Genomic DNA, 18128 nt, shown 5'->3' on the forward strand with positions numbered 1-18128 from the left:
TCAGACAGATTTAAAAGACTCAAATTATTGCAACTCTGTATTATCATCATCATTTTATTCAGTTGCCATGGGGTCCTTGGGCCAATTGGCTTTTACAAAGCTTTGTTGAACCTTTTAAAGTGCCCTTCAGCTCCAGTTTGTAAATGTTGAACACAGGTCCTAATGGGAGTACTGGTTGCCACTTTAAACCAGCTGCTAGCGGGCTTCAGCATTACTTGAAGCTTGTTAAAGCCTGCTAGCAGCTTGTTTAAAGTGGCAATCAGCACTCCCATTAGGATCTTTGTATAACATTTCTAAACAGGAGCTGAATGGTGCTTAAAGAACACTCCACAAAAGCTTGCTGAAAGTTTCATATACAAACTGAAGCCCATGTGAAACAGGCCTTAAAGTGGTTGTAAACCCTTACAAACCACTTTGACCTACAGGTAAGCCTAGATTGAGGCTTACCTGTGGGTCCAATAAATATCTCCTAAACCTACACGGTTTAGGAGATATTTACTAAAAGACAGGCACTGCTGTTTACGGCGCATGCGCCGTAGACAGCAGCGCACAGGCGCACTATCGCTTACGGCGATATGCCGTTAGTGGCGACTCCCATGCGCATGCGTGGGAGTGACGTCACCGCTGCTCCAGGGATGTGAGTGGCCGGAGCAGTGATACCCGGAAGAAGCTGGATGCTCCAGACTACATGGGACAGTGGTGACATCACTGGCTCCTATGTCAGGTAACGGACACATAATGGGCTACCATGCGATGCATAGTAGCCCATTATGCTTTACCTTTCCATCAGGGTTTACTTCCTCTTTAAAAAACAATGGTAAATAATAGCCACTGTTGTCATTAATTTAGCCCCCACTGCTCTGGGGTCTTTTAAATAAAAACAGCAGTTTTGAATACATAAATGCTATAAGCCACTTACCACCTATTGGTCTTACTCCAAAGAGAAAGTACTAAAACATATACAGTATATAGCAGTGATGGTGAACCTTGGCACCCCAGATGTTTTGGAACTACATTTCCCATGATGCTCATGCACTCTGCAGTGTAGTGGAGCATCATGGGAAATGTAGTTCCAAAACATCTGAGGTGCCAAGGTTCGCCATCACTGGTATATAGCAATGACAGTAGGTGCACTGCTGGTGTAGAAAACAACATCCAGCTCTCTCCATGATGTCATTTAAATAGGGAAAAAACATTTCAGTCCAACTGGCAACATCAGTGTACATTTGAAGTGATAAGATGTTGAAACTCCAATATATTGTTATAAAAGGATAAGATGTTGGGCCCCTGGAACAACATATGCATACCATGAGGAGATGCAATGAAAGGTGATCCCATCTGTTTATCTGTTTTGTTCATTGACACTTTCCTTCCAGCCCGGCAAATCCATACGGGATGGCTGTAACACCTACACCTGCAAAGCTAATGAAGAAGGAGAGTTGACCCTGGAAACTGTGGTGACAACTTGCCCACCATTTGATCGTCAGAAATGTTTGGCCGAAGGGGTAAGTGTGGTATAAATTCATTGCTAGCATAACAATACTAAATTAACTTTCTGAAGGCAGAAAGAAACTGAATCGCATTGTAGTAGTTCATTGCCTAATCTAGATATCTTCCTATTAAAAAAAATATATCAGTATTTTGACTGCTAGTATCACTGAGATATTACATATAGCCCTGGGGCTTAGTGTTAGGGGTTAGGTTGAGGCAAAGGGTTAAGTTTAGTATGGAAAAGGTTCATGTTAAAATATATTCATTGTCCAATTTTTTTAATAGTTTTAGATTGAAATGAGTTATGAAACTGCTGTCAGGTTTATCATGCTAAATGTTTCCCAGCGGGAATAATTCCCCCTCGCTGTTTGTTATGGTGGTCACTATCATCAGAACAGAAAGTGTTGACAAATATTACATTATACAGTTGTCATGTCAGCAAAACATTTGGGGAGATTTTCTTATGGAAACACCTGTCCTAGAAGATCGACACTTTCTGTGTCGGTGTCTAAACAGATTTCATGGTGATACAATGTTTAGGTCTTGCCAGTGGCGGAACACCCCGACCCCCCCCCCCCCGCGTGCACTTGCTGTATGACGTTTGGTCTGGCACTTACCCCATCCAGGTGGCAGGGGACAGGCAGCGGGCGGTGGCTCCTGTGTCCTCTCCTCCATCACAGCAGTTCCTCCCCTCCTCCTCTGCCTCCAATAGGATCCCCTTTCCTTTCAGCCAATTGGGTGACGGCTCTCAAGACCTGCTTGCTGATTTTCCGGGAGGAGGATCAGTGTTATAATAGCGAATATTCATTTGCTACTGTAACACATTCTCTATGCCCCGAGCCCACCCTATTTTGAAGTCTATTAGAGCCTCTGGCTCTAATCGGCTGCTTAAAAAAAAAACGCATGGATAGGGGGTCTTAGTTATACTGTATAATAACAAACTTATACTGCATATAATGATATATCTTCCAAACTAATTTGTTCCTCATTTTTAGGGTAAAATTGGACAACTTGGAGACTCCTGCTGTGAAACATGTAAGTATACATATCACCCCGTCACTACTCTACTACTTTCCTAATGCTAATTTCTTTCATGAAATTGCAGACCCGATCAAGTACATTTTTGTGTTAATGTGATATTCTAGGTCAGGAACCGGAATGTAAGCAGGTTGCCGGCGTCCTGAAGTATGTACGAGTCGATGACTGTGTGACGGAAAGACAGCTAAATATACACTACTGTGAGGTAAGATACAAAACAGATACTTATACAACTTAGAGTACGTACTCCAGCAGAAAAGACTGTATAGCCCAAGCATTGGGTGATTGCATCATTATCATATTTTCACATTTGGCTATTAAAGCTTACACTCAAGTCTGAAAGTTCCATTTAGTGTCCTAACTGAGAAAATTGTTTACATCAGTTTTTGTCCCCATGAACGTTTACAATCTACTGTTTCTACAACATGGCTAATAAGCACACACTAAGGAAATGTAAAATGTGTACAGGCATAAGATGACACTGTTTGTTTTGGCCAAATCCAGTGATAATCTTATGTTGTTGGGGCCCACGCCCAACCAGAGCATCATTGGTGAGCAATTCCAATCACTACTGACTGCCACCCCTTCTTAAGATACGCAACATGGTCATTGTCTGCTGAGAGGGGTCTGGCTGCACTCTAGAGCTCCACTCTAGAAAGGAAATATGTGACCGTCACTCATTGTTTTTTTTTTTTTATCCAACTTTGATGTACCAAAACAACCAAAAATAGACAAACGCGAGTGTGTGGAGGTCACGTGTTTATTGTCTAGAGTGGATCTCCAGTAGCTCCAGTCTCAAGCCAGATACTGTTGCATACAAGCAATGATCAGACAGCAGTGAAGGACTTAATTTTGTAAAAAAAGGGGGCACTAAAGGGGCATTTATTACTGTAATTAAAAGTGTTCTCTTTACAGGAACACTTAGAATGAAACTTTGTTCCCTGCTTGCAGCTCACAGCTCCATGTGAGCTTCTGTGACAGAGAGATCGGAGCTCCTCAAGGCACCTGCAGAGATCTTTGTGCTGTGAGATCCAAATTTGACCCTGAGGCAGCCAGGCGCCACCATTAACCCCCGATCACTGTGGTATTGGCGGTATCTGGCTGCAGACTGGAGCTACTAGAGCTCCACTGTAGAAAGGGAAACATGTGGCCTCCACTTACTTGAGTTGTGTCTGTTGGTTGTTTGTTACATTAAAGTTGATTTTAAAAAGCCACCAGGTGATTATGGTGGTTGAAGGCAGTTGGATGTTCTATAAATGTCATTTACCCAGAGACAGTTCTTTTTTACAAACCCTAACCATTGTTGCTACAATATGGACAATTAAGATATAGAGTACACAGAGATATATGAATTTCTATATGTAAAACAAGGTTGCATCACTGAAACCCTGGCGAGGAGAAAAGCCTGTCCACACCTGCCTCTGTAGCTGCAGGTGCTGTGATTTAGATCACTACAGAGAATCTTAAATTGTAATGTTAGTCATTTCCTAACAGCTTAGAAATATTTGCTGCATGCTTACATTAGAGGGCTGGCAAAACTCCTAAAAAAAGGAAGAAAGCAACTCTTTGTGAACTTTTTTTTTTATTCGTACTTACCTCGGTGAATGCAGCATTGGTCTGATGCTGCATATGTCCCCCTACACCTCTACCCTGAGAATCAAACCATCGAACACCATTGATTGCTCGGTTCTCTGAGCTCCTCGAGCAGAGAGCTGCTTATTGTCAGTCAGAGCTCTCTGCTCTGCACCCCATGCGCTCACTAGAGCGTGGGGCTGTGGAGGGGACATGGCGACTGGCTCAAGTTCTCAGCGGGTCTCTGAGAGGCTTAGCTGGGTGCAGGTTCCGGGCATGTGGGCGGATCCCAACTCCACAATCTTTCCTGAGTCCGGACCAGCTCTGTGAAGTCAGCTTCAGCCCACTATCATCTGAAAAGGTGTCACAGGAGTGCAGAACGAACTGCACTCCAGTGATCCACAAGAAGTACAGCCAAAAGAGCTTTGGCTGTGCTTCTCCTTTAAGGATGCATCTCTTCACAGTCCCTGCAACTTTAGGGATTAGTGAGGGGTTGTTTTAAAGTACTTTTACTGTGTTACTGTGTGTTAGGAAAATTTAAATAATGTTTGATTGTCAGAAATGTCTGGCAGTGGGGTAAGTGTGGAATAAACTTGTCAATAGGATGGAGGTCAGTGAGGGTTTGTTTAGATCTTTTTTTTACTGCTATATAACTTTATGTAAATAATGCCCATAGTGTGGACGCAGGTGCACTTTAAAAGCTAAATCATAAATAGCAAAACTCTAGAATACTGCTCTGTTATCGCTCATTCAGCCTTTTCCAAAAATTCAGGGACTGTAATCAGGGCCGTCTTTAATATTGATTGGACCCTGGGCTATACTTTTCTTGCCCCCCCCATGCAGTTTTGCTCTCCACCTGAGACATGCAATAAATAGCAGCAAGACTTAAAATCAGTTTACTGAATCAGATCAGGCAGCTATTGCAATTGGTTGCCAGAGGTTACAGTGTATCATTACCGCTCACTGACTGGTTGCTAGAGGTTACAGCACACATTGCGGCTCACTGATTAGTTGCTAGAAGTTACAGCACATGATTTCTGATTGTTGATTGGTTGCTAGAGATTACTGTGGATATGACTATAGGGGGGCATGATATCCCATATTTACATATGAATGCCGCCACTATTTACATATGAATGCCACCACTATTTACATATGAATGCCGGTAATTTGCATGTAAACACAGTGTCTGCGGGTGAGTCATATGTACAGAACAATAGGGCAGAGCTGGGCAGCTTTAGTAGCAGCACTTCACGCTAAGATATTGGGACACAGAACAGGACTAAAACCTCAAGGGATGAGGGAATTTAAACCAGAATAGTCGGCAAGTATGAGGCAGCTGCTTTGGGCCCCACAACAATGACAGGGCCCAGGGCAGCTGCCCCTTTTGCCCTGCCTTAAAAACGGCCCTGACTGTAATGTACAAATAGCAACTTCATCTAAGACATGGCATTGCCCCTTCCTGCCTCCTATTCCTTATTACTGCCCAGAAGCCTTGGTGGTGAGCTGCAGAAGGTGGGGAAAGATCAGGTGCTGTTGACCTCCTGGTTGAATTTGGTATCTACATATTAGCGGATCTAACTGAGATCTATGTGCACACACTTGAAGGTGTCAGCTATACCATCCCAAAAGTTTACAATTCCACTGTCAAGAGGTGCTAGATGTACATTAAATCCTACTACACACAGCCGAATGTTGGCCAGCATTCGCCGGTTCAATAGAAGCCGGCCGACATTTGGCACGTGTGTACTGCAGCCTGCCTGACAGAAGTTCTGTCTAAGGCCGCGTACACACGGGCGGATTGTCTGCCCAACTTAGTCCGCTGAACCGTGTTTCAGCGGACAATCCGCTCGTGTGTGGGCTTCAGCGGACTTTTTCAGCGGACAGTCTGACGGACTTTGTCTTTCCGAATTTCCGTAATTTTGTCCGCTGAAACTTGGTTTTGTCCGTCCAAACTTGGTTTCAGCGGACAGTCCGCTCGTGTGTAGGCAAGTTGGACGGACTAAGTATGGCGCATGCTCAGAAAGGATTTACACGGCCAAAGGTTGCATTGCAGTGTATTGGACGTCGTTTTTCTAGTCCCGTCGTACGTGCTGTACACGTCATCGCGCAAGTTTTCAGCGGACTGTCTGTTCATCGTGTGTGGTCGAGTCCGTTCATTCAAAATTTGGACGGACTGTCTGTCGGATTGTCTGACGAACTTAGTTGGGCAAACAATCCTCCCGTGTGTACGCGGCCTAAGGCTCATGACAGAAAAAGTTCTGCCGACCAGCTCCCTATCCGTGCTCTTAACCAATGGCAGAGAGCGTTGACCGGAGTGTTCTGGCGGGGGGCCGCCCCCCTGTCAAAACACAATAGCTCAGCAGGGGAGATCGCTAAAAAAAATACTAGTAGTGTGTACGAGGCTTAATTCTACCTTTTATATATTTATATATAAATATCCATTTTGGAGATATGTTGTCACAATGTTATAAATCTGTTATAATTTTATTTCAGGGCAAATGTACCAGTAAGTCCATCTACGCCATAGAGACACACCGCATGGAAGATCAATGCATTTGCTGTTCTGCCACCCAAACAGAGCCAATGAAAGTGCCCCTGCAATGTGCTAATGGGACCATAGTAGAACATGAAATCTTACAAGCCACAAACTGTGAATGTCAGTCTCGCAAATGTACCACTATCAACTCTGCTCCGTGAGACAATTATTTCATCTCAACTGCCAAAAAGCTTCTTTTTTTTTTTTTACCCCACAGTAGCCAATAGGAAATAAATGTAGTTTACTACTCAGGTTGCCCTGGGTAACTGTACATAACTGCTGTTTGCACTGTATGCTCATGCACTTGTCAATCATGTACAATCATTTATCATTTAAGTTTTCCATGTTCTCATACAACCTCTGGTTAAGCGCAAATGTATACAACACTCATTTTTTTCTGAAGGATATGGTGGGATACTGTGGAGAAATCTAGTCGACTCCTAACTTAAAATGAAGTTAATCTAAAAAAAAAGCTAGCTTACTTTACGTTTATACCCTAACACTTGTACAGTACTGCTAAAAGGTAAGACATTTGGGATGTATAGGCATCTAGTGGTAGACCTGTATTTATTATAATCCACTTAAAAATACCATGCTTTAGTCTTCCAAAATATTTTTCACATTTTCTATTCTTTGATTTGGGTTTCATCCCCATCTGTCCACAAAAAAAAAAATCAATGCATGCCCTTAAAGTGGGCCTGAACTGAAAAAAAAAGTAAAGATTTCCTATGTTAAAAGAAACATTTTGAAATATTAATCATGCCTAAACAGTGCTCTGAAAAACATACATTTTATCCTGAATTACTCCTGAAGTATAACAGTGCACTTCCTGAAATGAAAGGATGCCTAAGTACTCTTGTACCTACAACTTCAGCGCTGTCTGCAGTGTGAGGTGTAAGGCATTTCTGCTTCTGATTGCTATTCTCATGAGCTTTGGAGAAAGAATTGTTGATTTCATTACTGTGCTGCTCACTGTTCTCCTTGCTGGACGCTGAGACATGTGGAAGCAAACCCATGCCTCTACCAAGATGGCCACCTCAACAAAGAAACACAGTGCATACAAAGGCATGGTAAATTAGTATTGAGTGATTATCAGCTGCAGGGAGACCACAGGCAATACTGGTGACTTTTTCTTTCTCTGCTGTTTTTGTTTCTTTTCAGTTATTTTTTGTGTTTAAATGAAACTAAGTTTGTCATGTTGGAACTTTAAATAAACAAAGTAATCTAATACAGTCATGTGTGGATCTTTGAAGATTAACATTGAGTACACTACATCATGGTAAAAATTCTGATGGTTAAAAAAATACAACTGAACAGTTGTTCTTATGCAGTAAAACATCCTATAGACATCTCTGCAAATTATTATTTTTTCATTGTTGTAAAGAGAGCTGATTGATAGACTAAAAATATTACCAGACCCTCAAGGTGCCACCTACCATATTAGCGTGTCAAAAGGGGTTAAACAATATTCATGTATGGGGATTGGATACTCTCATAAAACGCTTAGCGTAAAAATGACAGAACTGAAAAAAAGGGGGTGAAGGAGAGGAATGAAGGTTGAATAGCAAACTTGAAATATAAACCTGTGTTTTTTCAAGTTTGCTTTAAAGAGAGCAGTCATATTGAAAATGTGTTGTTCATCAGGGGAATTACAAATGAAAAAAGCAGAGCAACCAATAGGCAGCAAGGAGCAAGTCTTTAATACATACAATTTATTATTGTTTGGAGATTACATTTTTTGTGACTGTTAAAATATTTGTTTTTGCAAAATCCATGTCTGGGGTATTGCCCAATTTCAGGCTGAATGCCATTTACCCATTCACCCATAACAGACTAGTAAATAGACCAGACACCTTGTTTTTGGGTTTAAATGGCCATAGCAGCCTTTTATTATCACAACATAACAGAAGAAAGCATTTAAAACATCTGTAATAATCTGGTAATACATAACTGCATAGGATTTTTGAAGGCACCATTGACTTCACTGTCTGTATCTGGCACCACCTTGCCTCTTTCCAGGCCCCTAGCCGTGACTTACGCCAGCGCAGGGACAATTATTTGGCAAAACTCACCAGCAGATACAGTCATCTCTTACTTCCGCCCTCATTAGGGCAGGTCCACTCATCTTTGAGATGGGCCCAGCCCATCGTTCTCCAAATAACGTCACCATCCTCCACCTTCAAAAACTCTATGACCACTGCCAGCTGCTACGGCATCAGAACCGACCCTGTCGCGAGAAAATAACCTAAAACAACAAACAACCCTTATCCCGACTTGCACAAAAAAGGGAACGGGCGGGTGGGAGAATGTCGTTGGTTGCTGTCCCAAGATGAATGGTTCTAGAATCCCCATTCCCATCCTAGCAACCCCTAAGGACCACCCAACCCCACCCTGCCACACCCCACTATCCTCCAATGACGTATCTCTCCTTAAGACCCTCCTTACTTCCAGTCCTCCTCTTACTGTACCTAATTAATTTTAACCCCAACCTCACTGTAGCCTTCTTGTACAAACCCCATCATGTAGGCCCTCCGCCTAAGCTGCGCTTCTGCTACTGGCCTATACTTTCCTGTTCATTGGTCTACAATTAGAATTGTTTTCAGAATCATATTAGAATGAGGAATATGAAAGTCCATTGTATATTGTAAATACTCAGCTTTTAAGGTGGTAATATAATTTGCCTGTTCGATTTTGTGGTTGATATATGCAGTCTGCTGGGATTAGGGAACATTTTATTTTAAGTGCACTAAAATGGACTTGAAATGATGAGTAAAACATTGTAATTGTCCTCTGAAAATCTGTAAGAATTCCATTTGTATTATCTATAAAAGATGTCTATTAAAGCGAATAAAATTCTAATGAAGATTTTAGATAGATACAGTATCTCACAAATGTGAGTACACCCCTCACATTTTTGTACATAATTTATTCTATCTTTTCATGTGACAACACTGAAGAAATGACACTTTGCTACAATGTAAAGTAGTGAGTGTACAGCTTGTATAACAATGTAAATTTGCAGTCACCTCAAAATAACACAACATACAGCCATTAATGTCTAAACCACTGGCAACAAAAGTGAGTACACCTCTAAATGCAAATGTCCAAATTGGGCCCAATTAGCCATTTCCCCATCCCCGGTGGCATGTGACTTGTTAGTGTTACAAGGTCTCAGGTGTGAATGATGCAAAAGAAAGCCCAAATAGTTTTCTGAAAACAAGCAGACTAAGGACATGGATTACTGGAACCATGTCCTGTGGTCTGATGAGACCAAGATACATTTATTTGGTTCAGATGGTGTCAAGCGTGTGTGGCGGCAACCAGGTGAGGAGTACAAAGACAAGTGTGTCTTACCTACAGTCAAGCATGGTGGTGGGAGTGTCATGGTCTGGGGCTGCATGAGCTGGGGAGCTACAGTTCGTTGAGGGAACCATGAATGCCAACATGTAGTGTGACATACTGAAGCAAAGCATGGTCCCCTCCCTTGAGAGACTGGGCCACATTGCAGTATTCCAACATGATTACGACCACAAACACACCTCCAAGACAACCACTACCTTGCTGAAGAAGCTAAGGATAAAGGAGATGGACTGGCCAAGCATGTCTCCAGACCTGAACCCTATTGAGCATCTGTGGGGCATCCTCAAACGGAAGGTGGAGGAGTGCAAGGTCTCTAACATCCACCAGCTCCGTGATACTGTCATAGAGGAGTGAAGGAGGACTCCAGTGGCAACCTGTGAAGCTCTGGTGTACTCTATGCCTATTAGGGTTAGGGCAGTGCTGGAAAATAATGGTGGCCACACAAAATATCGATTTGTTTTTTGCCCAATTTGGACTTTTTCACTTAGGGGTGTACTCGCTTTAGTTGCCAGTGGTTTAGACATTAATGGCTGTGTGTTGAGTTATTTTGAGGGGACAGCAAATTTACACTGTTATGCAATCTGTACACTCACTACACTACATTGCAGCAAAGTGTCATTTCATCAGTGTTGTCACATGAAAATAATAAAATATGTACAAAAATGTGAGGGATGTACTCACTTTTGTGAGATACTGTAGATACAAAGATTAGATTCATTGAGGGAGATTAACTAAAACTTGTGCACTCAGAAATTGATGCACCTGTGGATAGTAACCAATCGGCATCTAACTTCAGCTTTTTATATTCAGATTTGACAATAAAACCTAGAAGCCGATTGGTTACTATGCACCAGATTCTGTGTGCTCCACCTTTAGTAAATCTCCCCCTTTGAGCCTGCACTTTTTGGTTTTGAAGTATGTGGAAAACACATACTTTTTGTACTTGTTACCTTTTGGTCTGTTAAATGTACCAATGGAAGTGTTCTATCTGTTCTATAAATCCAAAAATATCCATCTAGGTAACTTTCTGTGCGCTCTGCTTGTGCTGCCTTCTATTAGTTAAATGGAGTAATCAGTTAGTATGGTGTATACGACACCTCCCCTCTATGGTATTGAAAAGGGGAGTAGGTGAGGTGTTCAGTAGTCCTAACACGCGTCCTGTCTTAGGATGACAACATTGCACCTCCATAGGAACAAGTACAGTAAGTGTGCATAGTATTAAGGAAATTGAGGAAAAGAAGAATAAAAAGAACTTATTTAGCCACCACCTCTGCAAGATATTATATTTTTGTTCTTCACGTTAGATGCCTGTCTGTGGACAGGCCAATATTCATGCCAACCATATTTAATGTCTGTTTACAGTCTCCACAGGCATAAACATTAATACAGTACTTGTGCACTGCTGGTACTTTGACAGCCAGCACTTTCAAAAGCTTGGGTGGTGCATTGTATGTTAAAGTGTTTGTAAATTATGCTTGAATCCATCACCAATCTCATTAAATTGAACTCACCAAAAATACAAGCTGGTCACATTTTAAACCAGCAAATACGCCCAACCTCTCCAAATGCAATCACTGACTCCCCTCCACTCTAGACTCTGCTCCATTTAGCAACATCTCTCCTATATATTATCAATGCCCAACATAAAGGATAGCAAGAAGGAAGCTTACATTGTATGAAATCATAAACACAGGCTTTTATTTAGAACAAAGTTTCTCATCACATTTAAAAAGTGCCCACCTGACACTAGGGTAAAAAACTTGTAGTAGTTTCAGCCACTCGTTTAAACGATGCAAGAGATCTGCCACATGCAGCCAAATCCATGCATAGCTATGCCTTGATTGCCCATTCATCTGAACTCTGCAGACCCCCATTGTATGGTATCACCCAGGGGAGCTCCACATTGCATGGATTTGACTGCATCTGGCAGATCTTTTGCATCGTTTGAACTTTTCATTCATCCACTCATCCATCAGATCTTCAATGCCAAGGACTGAATGTGTCTTTAGTGTGGGTGATCACTTGCTGCAAGCCTCCGGTCCAAGAAATGAGATTGCTCTTCATGCATCAGGAATGAGTTTATGTTAGGAACCTGCCAACAGACAGCTCCGGCACCCAGTTTATTTACCATCAGTGGAAACCGGAGATGTCAGTCTAGATTCCAGATTCAGATAAACCCCCCACCTTCAGATCCCCACAACCACCACCCAGGGTTGTGAGGAAGAGACCCTAGTCATCTTCACTATGGGGACAAGGTGCTTTGGGATGGGGGGCTCCAGTGTTGAGGGCATATGGCCTGGTATTCTTCAGGAGGGGGGACCCTCCCCTTTCCTGACCTGCTGGGCTGCATGCTCAGATAAGAGTCTAGTATGGATTTTATTGGAGGCCCCAAACATTTTAAGTTTTTTTAAAAAGTTTGTCTGAATTTCAATTTTGGAAGGAAACTAACCACACATATCTAGCAAACATATTGTGGGGGGGTTCTCAAACTACACTGCAAAAGTGGAGCTACGCTTTAAAGTGAAACGGTGATCAGGTTATTTATATCAAGCAATAATAAACTTTATATTAAGCAATAATATGCTTTAAAATAAGCCTTATGACCTCTGTAGCGTCAGGCACTGTAAGCAATTTATTTTCCAAGGTTACAGCACAATCAAGTAATTCAAGTCATTCTCTCAGCTGCTCAGCTCTCCCTGCTCTTCTCTCCCAAAAGTGACTCAGCAGCTCAGATACCCCACTCTTTTTTCACCCAGAGCTCCTGCTCTGTGCTTTCAAATTAGAGTTTAGAAAGCTGTTGAATCACTGCTTATGAGGTGGGGGTTAGATTGGGCTTAGCTCCTAAAGGGGTTGACTTGAATAAGTTCTTTGTTTCATCTGCACATTATAGAAAGGAATTGCTCTACAGTTCCTGCAGCTAGTGTAGGTTTGTTTTATAGCACATTTTCTGCTAGTTAAAAATATGAAAATGCTTTAATGTCCATGGTCTGATGACAGATGTGCTTTAATCAGTTCTCCAGGCCAAAATAATAAAAGCTTTCAAAGGCCGCAATCAAAGTATTTTGGATGGCCAACCGTAAGTTGATTTTTCCTGTGCTTAAGAATAGAATGGTTTCATCAGCCCTGAATGAACAGGTGATTACAAGGTAAGCCGTTTAATATTTAAAACAGGTATGCGTCTTTGTATACCAAGTGTAACCTGAGATAAAAAAAAAAAAAAAAAAACCTGCGCCTTAAAAGGCTTCTGTCTTCATACTCTATAGTAGATACTCTCTTATGAATTGCGAAGAGCATTGTTCTCAAATCAACAATACCCTAGCATACAGGGAGCAGGAATTGAGCATTCATGCTTATTGGATTACTTTTTCCTTTGGATTTTCCATTCTATTTTCATTTTGTGTATTTTTGCCTATGGAATGGCTTTTTATGTGTTGTCTGACAATTGTTCTCCTTCATGATCAAGCCTTCAAAACATGGTTTACTCTTGATTATCAATAGGTGCCATAAGTGCTTTTTTTTTATGTCAATGGTCTTTTTTTTTTTTTTCTTTTTACTGTTATTGTTCCACGTTGTTGATTACGTAGCAGAAGGCCTGGCTAATTAGTTCTACTCGCTGTTTGCCTAAATGAGATTCTAGCTCGCATGGAATTAGCAGTCAGCACCATTGGAAAATTAAGACGGGTTAGGAGCAGGAGCAGATTGTACACAGTAACAGCACATCCCCATCATCCTATTAGCTTTGTCTCCACTTCAAACCTGCAAATCCCTTCAAGCAATATGGAAGCTCCCCCTGCACAACTAACTGGTGAGTTTATCCTTTCTAAAGTATTGATTATATGTGTTTTTTTTTTTTTTTTTCCTTTGTAGAAGATACCTCTAGAGATCCTTCCTGATGAGAAGGTTTTATAACTGTTGCTTGTCGATCAAACAAATGATATCTCTTTGGAATACTGCAGCAGGTGCAACAAGTATATAAGATGTTTCTGGTTTACGAAGGCTCTGAAGGTGGAGATCACACTGTAAAATGCTTATTTCCTTTAGCCTTGCTAAAAACACTTTTTTTTTTTTTTATTGTTTCATTTTTAAAAAAATTCTATTAATAATAATATAAAATAATAATAATATTTTAATGTGTCAATATAATATATATATATATATATATATATATATATATATATATATATATATATATATATATATATATATATATATATATATACATACATATATATATTTTATATCAACAGGCTTAATATTTCCTGCATCAAGCTCAATGACTATGTTTATTTTAAACACAATATAATTTCCATGGTACTGTAGGCAATGCTCTGCAAACACATAAAATCAGTCTGCAGGTTAATTGACAGGTTTGCTAAAAAAATAAAACTGAAAATGCAAAAAAAAAAAAAAAGGAATTTTTGACCAAGTGGGATTTTTACCTTAAAGTTATAACTTAATAAATACAAATCCGTGAAAAAAAAAAAAAAACAGATAATAAGCAGATTTAAACCAAGATGTTTTCGACAGCAGGTGGTTGATAAAAGGCTGTTTCTTTCATAATTAATGGGGACGGATATTTGTATGTGCTTACAATGGGTGAGGATAATGTTATGGTTGTATCTCCTGACCTGAAGTCTCCTAGTAGAAAGAATTGTTTTAAAGCTATTAGTGGTATTACTTCGTAAAAGAGATTAAATTGCAGTTCAAATTACGGTATAAAGACATTTATATAAAAAAATTGCTTTAAAGCCTTAGAAAAAATAAGCTGTTATGCTGTGGGTTTCATTTAAATAAATATCACAAAAACAAAAAAACAAATATATATATATATATATATATATATATATAAAATATATAATGTATAATTAGTGAACTACAGACTATACTGTATGTAAGTATGTGAGACATGTGCCTGAATGTCTTTTCTCCTAGTCAGTTACCCCAGGCACACCCCTAAACTCTGATAACTATTTATATCATTCTTATGCAGGGACACTAAGGTTCCTCCAGAGTTTTTTAAGGGGTTCCTTAAGCTGTGGCTAATTTACCTCTCATTAGATGGTACCTGCAAAGCTCCAGGGTCAATGCCACTTGACAGTGCAGACTGCATGAAGGCAATGACCTTTTTAGTTGTCTTTAAGGATGGCATTCTGACCATCACAGGACAAGGGGAATATTTCCCAATGTACACCAATTTAAAGCAATAAATTGCTTTTATCAGCGGTTCCCCAAGACCCAAAAAATCATTTAAGGGTTCCTCTGGGGTAAAAAAGCTTTTCAAAGGCTGATCTTTACATTTACAACAGCCCTTACTACTCAAGTGAGTCAAGAAAAAAAGATGAATGCATTTTTATTAAAGGTTGTTTTTTATTGCTTCCCATTGTAACCTTGTTTCAGTCTTGTGCATCCCCTGTACAGCAGAGCAAAGACTGAAGGCAGGAGAAGAAATATAAGGCATCAGTCAGCTGTGCTGTAGTGCAAGGAACATGCTGTTGAGATGAAAGGGCAGAGTGACAGATGAGATCATCAGCCTGCTTCTCCTTTTGTCAAATCGCAGGCTGAGGGAGGGACAGGACCTGTAATGCCGCGTACACACGACCGGACTCTCCGGCAGACTAGGTCCGATGGACTTTCGCCGGAGTTCCGACTGACTTTCCGAACGAACACACTTGGCCACACACAGACGGACTAAAGTCTGTTCGTTTTGAACGTGATGACGTAAACGGGACTAAACAAGGAAGTTCAATAGCCAGTAGCCAATAGCTGCCCTTGCGTTGTATTTGGTCCGTCGGACCAGCATACAGAGGAACGGTTTTCCCGATTTTAGTCCGTCGGAATTGAGTCTGTCAGATAGATTTAAAACCTGTTCTATTTCTAGGTCCGTCTGATTTTTTTTTTTGTTGAAAAACGATGGGCCTAGCCCACACACGATTGGATTGTCCAACGGACTGATCCCGTCGGACCTAGTCTGCCGGAAAGTCCGGTCGTGTGTACGCGGCATTAGCGTTACTTAATTGCAGTAGAGGAAAATGAGGTCTCCTACTTTCCTAGACAGGGCTGTACCGGGTAACAGAACAGTGTAAATCTCAGGACTGGAAGGCCTGAATAATAAAAAATAAAAAAAAGAAATCCACTGGCAGGTAAAACAGCCCCATTTATATGGATTTTGTCTGTCTATTTAGCTGTGTGCCTGTAGTTCAGCTTTAACTTAAAGTGTTATTAAACCCATACATAAAAAAAAATGATATATTAAAACTGACCAATCAATAGTGGTGGCTGCATCAGTTTTAATTTTTACGTTTTTTTTCACGGTTTTCTCTTGGTGATCTGGCCAGTAACAAACGTAACACACCTCCTGTGTTAGTATACCTCTATTTTGGATGAAGCTACACAGGAGGCACAGCAGACAGCAGCATTGTTAGTCCGAGGGAGAGGGGAGAGTAAAATGTACTAGTAGATTTTAATACACTAACAAAGTGAAACCAAACTCCAGATCACACTTTCTAATCAGTTACAGCTAATGCTGTGTACACACGATCAAACTTTCCGAATGAGCGGACTTGCCCACACACACCCACATATGACTGGACATTTCCGGCGGACTAGGTCCGATGGACAATCCGCCGGACTTTTGGCCGAGGTTCACCAGACTTTTGAAATGAATGAACTTGCCCACACACGGAGTAAAGTCCGTTAATTTTGAAAGTGACTCCAGGTAGACGGGACTAGCGAAGGAAGTCAATGTCGCCGCTTCCTTTGGCGAGATTGACAGCTTGTGAGCCCCGTCGCCTGGTATGGATTTTAAGGGGAACCCCTACGCTGAAAAAACTGTGTGGGGGTCCCCCCAAAGTCCATACCAGACCCTTATCCGAGCACGCAGCCCGGCCGGTCAGGAAAGGGGGTGGGGACAAGCGAGCGATCCCCCTCCTGAACCGTACCAGGCTACTTTCCCTCCACATGGGGGGTGGGTGCTTTGGGGAAGGGGGGTCCGCCGGACTGTCCGATCGTGTGTACGCAACATAACAGATTTTCTTCTTTTGGGATAAAGATTTTACGTGAATAAATAAAAGCTGGCCATTTTACGCTCCCCTGCCTGTGTTAAATTGTTTGTATCATCCATGGAAACTGATAAATTCTGTTGGAGACCCTGTGCTTTGAAAAACAACAGACTTGCTGGCTGGATCATCAGGTGAAAATAAAAAAAAGAAAGCCTAAAAAAGAAACTGAATGCAGCCATTACATCTATAAATTGGTAAGCTGCAATATAATAAATATTTAATACTGCTTAACGTTAACCACTAATGGGTATCAATTAAACTCAATTGACATTCTGCTCAAGTTTAAAGTATACAGTATCTAAAGGCAACATTTTCGGACATTAAATGTAGCGTGTTAGAACGCCTGTCAGCTTTTTATTGATATCCGTGTCCCTTATTAGAACATTTATCCTTTCTGTTTGTCATTTTAAGTGCTGTCACCAGGACTGAAGTTGAGGCAAAATTTTGAGTGATCATCACAACACTAATAGAATCTTCCAATGGAGACACTTGTATCCGTGACAGAAAGTGAAGGAAAATCCCTTGAATGGGACACAGATAATCAAAAAATCAATGGCAATGTAGATGTAACAAAAATGTTATGTAAAAAGGGCAATGATAGACTTTTGAAACATTTTCAAATTAAACTCCGGGCAAACAGACATGCGTATTTATCATAATGACTGTGGTGCTAAAACAATAAAAAATATATATATAAAAAAAATCTAAAGAACACATTTCTCACCTGTTTGCATATTTTAACAATGCTCATATGTTTGGCATTTTTCAATGCATTGATTTATTGATTTTAATCAATTTTAATAAATTAACTTGTACAGTCTTCACCATTGGAGAATTTTTAGATTTTTTCGGGTAATATTTATATCATCCTTTTTATGTCATGATTACTTGAGAACATGGTAGCTGGAGCTCCTATATCCTGGTATGGGAACAGTACCATACAATAGTGATTTATGATCTCTAGCCACTGGGGTCCATCCTTCTGGTAAGCCTTGTTTCTCGTAGGGTGACATTGGTGATAGTTTTATAATAACCACTTAAGCCCCGGACCAATTGTCAGCCTAAGGACC

At 40.8% G+C, this 18128-nt stretch overlaps 2 protein-coding genes across 2 annotated transcripts in view; both read left to right on the forward strand.

The window, feature by feature from the left end:
• VWF (von Willebrand factor) overlaps positions 1-7872 on the forward strand; it is a 271073-nt gene extending 263201 nt beyond the window's left edge. Inside the window, exons 49-52 of the mRNA XM_077468547.1 lie at positions 1377-1505; positions 2487-2526; positions 2637-2734; positions 6598-7872. Of these exons, the coding sequence (XP_077324673.1) occupies positions 1377-1505; positions 2487-2526; positions 2637-2734; positions 6598-6801 (471 nt within the window). The 3' untranslated portion in view covers positions 6802-7872. The remainder of the gene's footprint in view (positions 1-1376; positions 1506-2486; positions 2527-2636; positions 2735-6597) is intronic.
• A 5393-nt stretch (positions 7873-13265) lies between these two features.
• The window catches only part of ANO2 (anoctamin 2), a 401884-nt gene continuing 397021 nt past the window's right edge, over positions 13266-18128 (forward strand). The window contains exon 1 of the mRNA XM_077468552.1: positions 13266-13805. Coding sequence (XP_077324678.1) covers positions 13643-13805 — 163 coding nt within the window. The 5' untranslated portion in view covers positions 13266-13642. The remainder of the gene's footprint in view (positions 13806-18128) is intronic.

Source organism: Lithobates pipiens, unplaced genomic scaffold (assembly GCF_037356315.1).
Source record: "Lithobates pipiens isolate NorthernLeopardFrog02 unplaced genomic scaffold, aLitPip1_a1.2 Scaffold_8, whole genome shotgun sequence".
In the NCBI taxonomy this organism is placed as follows: Eukaryota; Metazoa; Chordata; class Amphibia; order Anura; family Ranidae; genus Lithobates; species Lithobates pipiens.